The 12,758-nt window shown below is 39.7% G+C and overlaps 1 protein-coding gene across 1 annotated transcript; it reads right to left on the bottom strand.

Moving 5' to 3' along the window:
• Positions 1–10,742: 10,742 nt before the first annotated feature.
• On the bottom strand, positions 10,743–11,953 carry LOC140929471 (uncharacterized). The gene has a single exon (XM_073379259.1). It carries the CDS (start codon positions 11,951–11,953, stop codon positions 10,766–10,768), a length of 1,188 nt encoding a protein of 395 aa, XP_073235360.1. The 3' UTR covers positions 10,743–10,765.
• Positions 11,954–12,758: the final 805 nt, after the last annotated feature.

Genomic DNA, 12,758 nt, shown 5'->3' with positions numbered 1-12,758 from the left:
ATAATTTATTAGTCAACAATATTTAGGAGAGGTAAAGGGGGGACTGATATAATAGAGAGGGGACCTTATTAACTTTCTTTTCCTGAAAGACGGGGGGGTGCTAATTAAAGGGAGGGGACTTAATTGGCCATTTTATGGTATTTTGTATTCAATATATATTCCAACTTTAAGTACTCAAACATAATGTCTTGTTCCAGAACATATTTTGACCGCTGCTATGAAAGATCATTGGAAATTCTAAAGGGGGGGGGGGGGTTAACCAGTAATTTCTACGCAATTGGGGAGGTTCCTGGGAAACTATGCCAATTCTTTTGAATAATTCATTGTTGTTTTACATGACAACCTGAAACTTCCAAGTTACACACTTTATCAACAAACTGTTGTACCTGTTCGTGTTCACATCTTTTTCACTTGTCCTCATTTTCACCTTCGTTACAGATAGCATTTCTCCTTCTCATAGGATGATCACTAAGCCAATCAAAACTCTAGAATTGAATTATCCAAGCACTAAGTTCTTAATAACTAATATTATTTCATGAAATTTACGGAAAAAAAATTTATATCCAATTCAATTTTCTCCTTTATATGCGTTTACATATTACCAATAACAAAAAATTTCACTTTTTACTGTTGCTAACAGAATAATAGCGTAATTTCTATTTCTACTATTAAACAGACAACGAGCGTTGCTGCACAAGATGTACAAAGAAGGCAATACTAAATAAATATCTTGCTTATCCACCAGTTAATTGAAATGACAGCCCCCCAACCCCTAGGACATAGTGCAGGACTTGAAGTTAACCTTTTCCTACACTTGCAGCTTTTGCTAGTAATATTTTTTTTCACTAGAAAACTGATGAGACCTCTAGCAAACTCTGTCCCTTTCTTCGAAACACATGGATGATTCGAACTCACAAATGTCTCCTACTAGATAATTATTTTTCTCACTCACAAATTATCTCTATCACCCACATTTTACAAGTGTTAATATATAGATTTAGCCACAGCTAAAAGCGAAGCTCCCATTAATAAATTTATAACTTAAATCAAACAATAATTTTGTATTCCTCAAATCAGTTAACTTAAAGGGACAGTGTCCCGATTATGCGCACGCGCGAGCGTCATCTGTTTTTTCTTCAAAGTACAATAGAACTGTCAAATTGACTCGACAAGATTTCCTACCGGACCGCACCGCCGACAGAGATTTGTTGTTTATATTCTCAAGTAATATTTTACACTTTCGAAGAAGTCTTTCGTCTTATATAAAAATTTGGCTCGCGGTTCGAAGACTTATCGCGATTTTATCGCTAGCTGGGCCGCCTCGCGACCCGAAAATCTCGTTCCGCTCGCTTTAAAAACATATTTTCTAATTTGAAACTCGTGTCAGAGGTCAATCGCTCCAAGTCCAGTAATATCTGCCTGATTTGCTCGCGTTCTAGCCGCAAACGTTTGAAAGACATACATGTGACCTTTGAGGGAAAAGCCAAGTTATTTTGGAGTGAAAAAAATCTTGTATCGAGTTAATATAGCCTTATTTGTACACCAAAAAAATAGTCTTCGGTCACATTTAAGAGCAATAATGGCTCTTGATCACAGTAGATAAGGCGTGGAAAACAAATTCTTGGAAAACAAATCAGGCCGAATTGTTTGCGTTCGACAAGCGTACAAATTCTTGCCAATAAATCTGGGTGCGTGCAAACCATTCTTTTATTTTTTTTAAACACCACATCTGAGGAGAAAGAGTACTATGAGGCGCTGTTTTTATCATGCAGACCTCGTACAAAATGCAGTATTTCACAATTTTTCAAGAAAAATTGCATTCATTCAATGCTCAGGACCATCGAAGCACGCGTGGACTTTTAATTAGCGAAAACGTTCAAAAAATGTCCAAAATCACCTATACGGCCAGCCGGTTCTAACTTTTGACAAGCGCCAAATTTGCCAAGAAATTTTAAAAGAGTCACGCTTCAACGTGATAAAGAATTTATTGAGTCTATTTTTTATTAACGGTTTTATAACCATGTGTAATCTTAAAAAGCGTTTGATACGCTTGGCATTTTGAGTACTCCTACAAGCGATGTTTATGAACACCTGAAAACAAACGGCAAAGCGATGAAAATTACACTTTTGAGACTACCGACAATCAATAAAGAAATATAATTCGGTAGAACATTTACAGAGACAACAATTTTCATTCACGAAAACAAATGAGTATTTAGGTGTCTCTAAGAATCCTCAAGTCTTCACTAGTAAGCTTAAAGATTAAGGTTATGTTTTAAGCCGCCGGTTTCCCGGTGTTTCCTTTTTTCAAAGATGAACTCACGACAAGAAAATCGCTCAAAGCTTTCTTTCTACAGCCAAGTACAGCCAAAATTATAACTGAATATTCTTCGGAAATTTTTTCGTTCTATTTACGGTGAATTAATATTGACTAAAGGCTTTTTAAAGTTCTGTAAGCTTAAGCTTATATCAAACCTCATACTAGGTCAGATCAGTGTCTCAGTCAAATCTTAATACAAACGTGCATAAACTAGCTTCATAAACTGTGCCACTGGACTTCATGAAATTAGATATAAATACAATAATTACTCAGGCTTACCATATTTTGAGATGCAGCTCCTGAAAGCTAGCAAGAAAGGCAAGGATCGCTTGAGCCTTTATAATTCTCGTACGCATCCAGCAAGGTGAAAAACAAAAACGATGCCAACCGAAATCGGATTATCGGCTTTGACAAGCGACGCATTCTCAACCAAAAACCCAATAAGCAAACCAGCCATGAATAAGAGAACACTCTTGATAGCAGCTGTATTTCATTTTTTACATCCAGTGGAAAAAGACAGTTCAAAACATCACAAGTTGACTCAAAACTCTGTCAGCTTCAGCTGTCAAAGTAAACAACTTTCAAGATGCTGCATAAATTTTACGCATGAACTCACCTGTCAAATTTTAACCAATCAGAGCATAAAAATTGGACGTGGAGCGTGACCAACACATGACCATGGTTAGAAAAGGTCTTCCCCGCCTGTATTTTAAAAAAACTGGCTGAATTTTTGCGTCTGCGGTCAGTTTGAAATCAAAATCGTTATAGTGCTGGGCGATACTGACATAAACACAACATATTTGATGTGAATTAAAAATTAAAAAAAGTGAGCGTGAGCCTGCGATCATTTCAAAACGAGTAAATTTTCAGCGGATAACTTCAAAAAAATACTCGACCTTGATGGGTCGACACCTGAGCCCGCGATACGGTCAGGTGATACTGGTCAGCGGATACCCTGTTTTGACAGCTGTCAATTGATGACGACGTTGATGCCCATTGATGTGCAATCAGCTTTCTCCTGGGCTCCCAAAGTAGCTAGAAAGTGTGAGAGTAAACATTGGTATGCCTGTGGTGCGGACGGACGGTCGGGCGGGCGGTCGGTGTACGGTCACGTGATTACCAAATTTTCTCGGATGGGTAGTTTACCACATTTTGTTACCCATGGTGCTCCGCTGCGCGCTTCGCGCGCGAGAGCTCCGCTAATATTTCGAGCCCTGTAGCAGAGAGAAACAGTGACATAGTCTAGAAATTTTGTAAACGTGAATTTCGCATGGACAACAGGAGCACTAACGATTGGGGCAATTTCTGGAGATTTTTGCCACACCTGTAATACCACCCATGACAAAGTAGGAATCCACTGAAACATCAAAAATGTACTTTTTGACATTGCAACATTGTTCCAATCATTTCTGTTTACTGCACCATGTATCCTTGAACAGAATTGTTTTTCATTTGGCCATGGATCTTTTTAAATATCATTCTGTTAAGAAGTGCATTACACAAGAAGTTAACTATTATCGCATGACCACAAGTTTCTTTTTATTATTCCTACCAACATCAGTGTTACTTAGTGAAGAGAGTTAAAACACGCAAACAAGCGTAACTGTTGCAATTGCTTAATGCCACTATCACTTCAGCAAATCTAACATTCTCTGTAATACAGCTGCAAATAGATTTGGCGTATTTTTGGTAGATTGATAGTTTGAAACAAATCGATACAAGCAAAATAATTTTGGACGTCATTATTCATTTACTGAGCAATAAAAGAGGGTGGAGATAAAATTTCTTCAGAGCAACTATTATTTATTGTAGTTTCAAAATTTGTTATCGTTCGGTAGCAAATTGAGTCACCTATAAACATTTGGGGTCTGCGTTCCTCATAATTTCAGTAATTTTCCCATTACATGTGTGTCATCAACAATTTTCTGCCTGCTTTTGCTTATTCTGTGTGCTGCAAATTAACCAAGCAATTCCATTACTGATTTTACCATTTTTTCACCAATAGGAAATAATATTAATTACTATGAAAACCACCTTATGAACATCTTCAAGATACACAATAGGGCAATAGCGATGGGGATCGTAACAGTGAAGTTTTCCCCAAGGGGTGGGGGAAAAATCGAATGCAACAGTGTAGACATTTTACATTCCCTGCAAAGTCCTGGACCGGGTTGTTCAAAGCTGGGTTAAGATAACCCAGAGTTAGTGCAAATTTCAAACTCAGATATAACAGCTTAAAAAAGCCAATTCAGTTCAATTCTCTTTGCCTACAATTTCATGACTGGATATGCTAAAGAACTAGAGAAAATTATCTCAGACAGTGCTTTTGATAAAAAGAAAAAGAAACCCGGGTTGAAATCTAACCCCAGGTTAGCGCTAACCGGCATTCGAACAACTGCGCCCAGGGGGTTGACGGGCTATAGTTTCAATTGAATGGGTGCATCTGTATGCTGCCAGGCTACTACCCCTTCTTTTGTGTTAGAACAGCCATTATCAGCTGAAACAAGCATAATACTGATCGGAAATTAAAAACAAATGTCTATCTAATGTTAAGTTGCATGAATTAAAGTTTCACTCAAGGGCTGATCAGTTGTATTGATTGTTTTGCACTGCCAAAATATCAGTCATTGCACCATAGGTGTCCAAGTGTTAAAAGCAGTACTTGACCCCTTAATTTGTTGACAAGAAGGGGGTGAATTAGTGAACAGACTGGCGGATTTTGAAAATTTCACATTTAAAGCAAGATTTTAATGGATTTCCAGATCCTGCAATTCCAGCAAATTGTGGCTGCATCCATTTTTAGGGCCCAGATTTTAGACTTTAGGTTTAAAATATTTTTGCCCAAATTTCAGATTCAGGATGAAATTTTAGCGGTCAATTTGGTTAATAACTCATAACGGATTGGCCAATTTCCATACCCCTATTCAACCCCCTCCTACAACTAACTTTGGCTATCAACTGTACTGTTGTTTTCTTAATTTTACTATTTTGCACAAGCTTTAGTTTTTTTCCTGTATCTTGGAACGTTTACTTTGGCGTACCCTCATTCAAATGCCCACCACAGGGATGGGGGGGTCACACAACAAATTTACATAGCGGAGACTCTGTCCCTAGCTCCAAACCCTTACAGATACCATTTTTACACCAAAAAAGTACCCCTTTAATGTATACCTTCCATTGACAAATGGTACCCCTTTCACATACCTTGTTTAGAACTTTGCATCCCTTTTGACTGCTGTAAATGCACTGTCATTTAAATACGAACCAATCCCAAAAAAATAGAACGTTTTCCCAACTTTATAAAACTTTAAAATTCATCTGTTCAACGTATGACAGATTTCCCTAAGCGTTCACAAACTTCAAAAGTAAAATTCCTACCCTTTAATATACCTGAAGCCTGAAAAACGTACCCTTTTGGAGCAAAGCGAGTCCTCACTAACCTTACTTTCTCTATTTTCAGTACATTATCTACTAAATAATCTCCAAACTGTGACCTCTCAGGCAAAAACGTTCCGAACGCTTAGCCGTTTTTACACGGATAGCCGTTCACCAGCCGTTCGAACGGACTGGCATGCCGTTCGAACGCCTCGAGCTAACCGTTCTAAAAAATTCGAACGGTTCGAGCTATGCGTTCGACAAAACTCATCAGCCGTTCGAAAAAATTCATCAGCCGTTTGAACGGCTAGAGCTATCTGTTCGAGAAAATTTATCAGCCGTTCGAACGGCTCGAGCTATCCGTTCGAGAAAATTCATCGGCCGTTTGAACGGCTAGAGCTATCCGTTCGAACAGCTCGAGCTATCCGTTCGAGAAAATTCATCAGCCGTTTGAACGGCTAGAGCTATCCGTTTGAGAAAATATTCGTTCGAACGGCTCGAGCTATCCGTTCAAGACAGAAACAGTAAGTTATTTTGGCAGCCGTTCCAAGAAGACAAGACGAGACGATTTCAAAACAATAAATTCGCCATTCTTTGTTAAATGACGCATGCCGTCATGTTTACATTACACAAACAGTCGTCACGCTTCTGTTCTTTGTTTACCTCCGCTTAAATGATACTCACTTCATTTTTTACGGAAAAACGTTTTATTCACAAGCTCCTATTAAATTGAAAACCTTACGGTCCTTACATGTTCGTGGCGGCTTAAGAAGCCACGCACTTCTGCCTTGCGAGAGAGATTAATTTCAAGATAAACATTGCTCACAAGATAAATGTGACACTTTATTCCCTTTGGGCTGGCTCTTCGTTTCACCATGCGCTTCGTTTAGCTTGTGTTTTCACAGGCGGCGCAGACGTATTGTTTGTGGAATTAATTTTTAAACAACAGTGCCGAATGTGTATGTGAAGTGAAAAACTAAATTTACTGCAAGTGAGTCAAAATATTTATGTAGTAGTTCAAAATATATATTGTTTTGCCTTGATATCATTGTCTATTTCTTTGTCCTGGTCAGTATCTGGTCTATTTTGCTGCGTTTCTCAGCTAGTTCGATTCCGATCATGGCCGCGTGGGAGCCGTTATCAGTCAGTGTTATATCAAAAGCCCAAATGGTGTTTAAAAATCGAAATATTGTAAAACATAGCCTTCATACCTTTAGCTGAATGTCTCCCTGTTTGAGATTTACCGCTCATTTCAATGCAAGCACAAACTCGCGTGAATCATTCATATGCTAAGTTGAAAACAATTGTTTTCCAATTGTCCAATTAAACCTTGAGATTTTCGATCTTTAGACACTATAAAGGACTCGAAGAAGCAAACAATTTTCACAGTGATCTTCTTAGTTGATAGTTGCGATCAGCTGGTTAGTACTTTTATCATTAATCATGTCCATCAGACAGCTATGCAGACAGACCACCAAGCGCCCATTGAATGCGCTGTTTTACTTCCGTGGCAAGGAAAAAACTGGAATCGCGCCAATTCGAGTTATCGTTGACAAACAGCTTGATCTTGTTGTGGGAATGGTGGTAACCGTCAACTGGAACGGAAAAAAAATGGAAGGCGAGATTCTAGCTTTGAATGGTAAGTTTTAAATTGTATTGTTTTGTTAGAGCAAATAAGAAGTAGACTTTCTCGTAAGACATTTGCAGGAAAAATTTAATGCCAATCTTTTATCTCATGGTTCCGTGTTCATTATTGTCCGGGGTTTCGTTGAGCCAAACACACGCTTCAATAGACATTCACTCAATTAGCTTGGATTAATTGGCACATACATGTAGTGCTAACAATATTCCAATTTTCTTTTAGACGACATTACAGTCCTGAACACGAAGGATTTAGAGTGGTCTAAAAAGAACCTCCCTGGTGCTGTGAGCCCTGAGTCAGAGAACGCTGACGAGAGAGAGAACACTGTGCCCGCTAGTCAGAGCCCGCAAAAGAGAGTGGAACGCCACCAAAAGGTAAGTTCATTATAACTTCTTTCATTAAAACAAAATCAATGCAGCTAGATTTGCTAACGACTCAGCTGTTTGATCACATCGATACCAAAACTTTGTTGAAACAAAAATCGGGTACTTTCGTTTCCATCACAGCATTTCTATGAGAAATGCTTTCTTAAAGCCAAAACGGCCAGGTATCGTCTGACGTGCCATCTTGGCCTATTCGACAGCAACGAACAGCGATTGAGCACGTGCACAATGTAACGCGATACAGATATAGACACCAAACACTGATGATTTTTGAAATGACTGGCGAGTTCTATATAGTGATTTCATTATTGCATTCTAGAAACGACTAACGGGCTCAAATAATCAATTCATTAATGTAATCTTGAGGGGTACGCTTAACTTGGTTTGACTGTATTATACACATTATTGACGTGATTATTTTTCTTTGTTTCAGCCCAGTTCAGCGAATAAACCTGAATCTTCTGCTTACGAGGAATTCCTAGTCCAGCAAAAGAAGCGAGCGCTGGAGTGGAAGTCAAACCGTGAGGCCAAGAACGCCAAGAAGGCCAAGGCACAGTCCACATCTGCGACAAGCAGCAATGAACAAGACCATCGCGAGGACACCGTTTCTGTTCTGCGCCAGCAGCTTGCCGCCAAAACAGAGGAATGCTACGAACTGAAGAGCAAATTGGAAAACGCTGAAGCAGCAAAAGCTCAGATCCTTAGGAACCAAGTGGAAATGCAGGATAACTTTTTTAAGGTAATGTTTGTCTAGATGTATTCACTGAAGACACTATCAGGTACTAGAAAGAAGTCTGTAGATTTAAGCATGGTTTGAACGTCGCAGCTTCCAAGTGTAAACCAAATTTTAAAACAAGCAAGATTCTGAGTCGGCGAAAACAAGCACAGGACTATGCTATTTCATTCAAAAATATTCTCTTCAAAATATAAAGAGGAATACACGATTCAAACTTATATATGGGATTTCTTGGTTCAGAAAATCATTTATGTGCTTATCACAACATACCGGGACCATACCATACAGGATCGAATTTACAAATCTCGCTTCCATAGGCGACTTTCAAGTTTCCTTGATTACCGTTCAGAAACACAAAAAATATTGTCTGCAAGAGCTTTTCGCCTATAATACTAACTCTGCGAAAAGTTCTTAAAGAAATTTACAACATCGTAGGGTCTCATTTGTTTATACGCGCAGTCTTCGGAATCTTTCGGCGTAAGAACTTCTTGCGCCACTTCTTGCGCGTGCATTAATTTTGGGTTGTACTGTAATTCTTTTCTAATCAACATTGTTTACTCTTTACAGCTCCTTGAGAACATACAGGCCTCTGTGTCAAGAATTGAAGAGCGCCTGATCACAAGTTCCGATGTCTCAAACCTTGAAAGACGCCTCGAAGTACTGGAGGGACAGGCCGCAGAAAATCAATTTGACTTGGGAAGAAAATCGTAGGAAAAAAATGACAATGTTCCTGATTTGGACGCTCCAAAATTGCATTATATTCATTAACAAGGGACAACTGCCAGTCTTTACTAATTCATTTTTCCAGTTTTCAATTTCTTGCAATGTGCCGTGAAATACGTTTTGTTGACAATCTGTTGAATAACCTTTTTTTTATTTTACCAGCTGAATGCCATTATTCCAGAATGCGAAACTTCAGCCGAGGGCTCTGCGGAAGCAGAAGGAGGGAACGAAGACCTGTCCACTATCGATTACAACACCCTAAATGTTCTTCGCGAGGAAAGCCAAACTACCAAGAAACAAGAAGCCGCTCCCCAGGAAGTCAGCGAGGAGTTGATCAGCACATGTGTCACACCGCGTCCTAGCACAACAAGACGCTAAACGACACCTGTGTGCCTTGAGACTGCTGACACACTTCTTTACTAAAGAGGAACTAGCAGATAGCAATACCGATGGCAGTCACGACAAAAGAGGCTTGGACAGTGGCAAATTAAATTCGCTCAAAATATTAGTCTTTAGTAAGTTTCCAGCCAGTAACAGCGAAGAAAAGGCCAAGGCCTGGAGGGTTATCAAAGGAAAAATTAATTCCAAGTGTCGAGTTGCCCGCAAATCTTTAAAGTTGCCAGATTCTACTCCACTTTCATTATAATAAGTTTAATGTGTGCTTTCTGATCAAAAAATAGTTTTGTGAGTCCAGCTGATGATTTAGGTATTTCTATCATAATATTTAGCATTTACTTTGTTTGATAATATAAGCGGTGTACTTAGTGAGTGAAATAAATTGCAATAATTACACACGAAATTCATTTTGTTGTAACGATGGCAGCCAAAGCCGTTTCAAAGTATTGCTTATGACTTTGGAATGCTTTCTAGTTTGTAACAATGGAGGTCTTTCCTTCTTTTTCATGACGCGCACACGCGAAAGGTCGAGAAAAAAAAATCGGCCTGAGTGATTTTACTTTGAAATGACTGTGAAATGCTTTGCAGTTGGTAACAATGGTGGTCTTTTCTTTATAATTTCGTGACGCGCGCTCGCAAAAGATCGAGAAAAATTTCTGACCGAGTGATTTTACTTTGAAATGACTGTTGAATACTTTGCAGTTTGTAACAATAGCGGTCTTTCCTTCTTAATAATTTTGCCGCGCGCACAAAAGATCGAGGAAAAATATCTGACCAAGTGATTTTACTTTGAAAGGACTTGGGATGCTTTGCAGTTTGTAACAATTGCAGTCTTTCCTTTCTCTACAATTTCACGGTGCACGCGTAAAAGATCGAGAAAAGATCGGACCAAATGTGAATTGATTTTTGACCGCTTTGCAGTTTGTAACAATGGCGGTGTTTCTGAATTTCCTTAATTTCGTGACGCGTGCGCAAAAGATCGAAAACAAATCTGACCAACTCCTTTCAGAATAAAAACTTTCACCAAAAATTTTACTGAGTATCAAATACTATTAATTTTTGTTAAGTGTGATTTCGTTCTGTTGATCAAGACTTTCATAGATGTGGTGGCTCCTAAAGGAGCCGTTTTATGGTGGCTCGTAAGAGCTGTTTTAAGGCGTTGCTGGGTACTGAAGTCGCCATTGTTGAATTTATTCCTGAGGAGCTGGTGCAACCAGTTCTTCTGTTCCTGGCTTGCAGAACTGCCTGATCTCACGGAAAAGATACCGTTTGCGATCTTGGCTCAACCCCGTTGGATTCACTTTGGCTGGAAGACATGCGGCCGGAGGAAGGATTGCGGGATTCTTCAAAAGCATCAGCGACTGTTCGGGAGACAGGTCACTGTCTTTGAAGTAAACTCTACCAGGCTCATCTTTGGTGAATCGAAAGTGGTGGTAGCTTTTGATGTTTGGCAGCCTTTTAAAGTACTGTTCAAGATCTGAACACCAGTCATACACTGGAACAATAACTGTTCCGTCATGTGTTCCAACAAGCTGTGCCTTGTTGACCCCAGTACTCGAGGATTCCACCATGTTAGCAAATTCATAAATTGACGAGATGAAGTTTTGCTTGTACAATTTCTTCATGATGCCACAACATCGATCAGGGGCAAACTTCGTGTGGCCAGCAATAAAAAAAGAATATCTAACTGAAAGATGGAGTTGGAGAATTGTCCTCCAAGCTAAGTACCAGACAAAATAATTGTTTTTATTTTGCCCTGAACAGTTATCGGCGTGAAGATGAACGGAAGTTTCTCCAAGTCCGTGATGCTCGAAGAAATGATGCACGTAACTTATCGTAGTGTTTGCTCCCTTGCCTACATCGCTGGCCTCGTCAATCAGGTAGTTAACCTGCTGTGGGATCGCCTCGCACATAATGCCAAAGATGGCACATTTACGCGGTGTTTTAAAGTATATTGGCCCCGGTTGCATTGGATTACTCGGATAATGAACTTGTTGGGCAAAGTCGAATGAGTAGTGCATTGTGGTGTCAAGTGAGCATGGGTCATGGCGCTCATCAATGTCTACGCTGTCCCCTAATGCTTTAAAACTGCGTTTAGCATCATCGCACGCCTTGTTGTAAAGTTCTCTCTCAGTCTGCACTGAATTTAAGTGGTACTGTTGGGTGCGAACACATTCTGACTTTTCTGACTCTGGAAGATTGGCTGCTCGAAGAAGCTTAGAAGTGTTCTGTTGGCAGGTGAAACACAAGTCAGTCATCGGCTTCGCCACGACGAGGTTTGGATGGAATTGTTTCCATAACTCGATAAATTTCGTGTAACTCACGACCCTCTTACTGGCCACCTCACAAGCACTTTTAACGCAGTTCCAGACATGCATTTTGGTCTCACTCGACGAAAGTAGCACAATGTCCTCGTTTTTAAAACCAGGGATTCTCCCAGGAAGTAGTACAGCATTCTCTTCAGCGTAATTGCTTAGGAAGTTTTTTACATCTTCTGCAATGGCCTGTGGCAGAGTGTTATGTGGAAGTCTCTTGCTGTTCCCGTGTACCCGCACAGAAATTCCATGGTTTTGATAATGTTCCAAGAGCCTTTGAAACCGAGACTTACTGATGCAGTACATGTGCAGAAACATTTCTTTGCAAATGGGATGAGACTGATAGAGAAAGCTGTAAGCTGGAATTCTTTTTCTTTTCCCCCCGGTTACTTCAGCCGCCGTGAAAGCTTGAAGGTTTGCCACGATTACTAAGTCCAGTTCCGCATGAGACAGTTCCAGGCAGTCGTATAGGTTGCCAATAACAGTTTCCACTGTGAAGTAATCCGAACACTGGCCACCTTTCAACCCTTGATGACATCCGCACCCAACTTGTAAAAACCTTTGCACTTTGTGGACGATACTTGAAATATTTTCGGTGTGATCACAATCCATATCTTCCCTCGTTGAATTCTCCATTTTGTGATTGTGTGAAATGGCTACGAAGTGACAGCAGTTGTTAGCAGTAACCAAGGCAACGCATTTTTATTGGATACGACAGTTAAAATTATCGAGCTGTTTCCGAAGCAACACGTTTTCTTTCATCCGCTGTTTCACTTGAATAGAACTTGACACTATTGAATTGCATGCTTTTTGCGTGCAAGTTGCTCGGTTGTACCTTATCTTAATAGGTTGAATTCATTAATAAAAA

This window comes from Porites lutea, chromosome 3 (assembly GCF_958299795.1).
Source record: "Porites lutea chromosome 3, jaPorLute2.1, whole genome shotgun sequence".
Taxonomy (NCBI): Eukaryota; Metazoa; Cnidaria; class Anthozoa; order Scleractinia; family Poritidae; genus Porites; species Porites lutea.
Note: the sequence above shows the minus strand (reverse complement) of the source record. Positions and strands in the feature narration are given on the sequence as shown.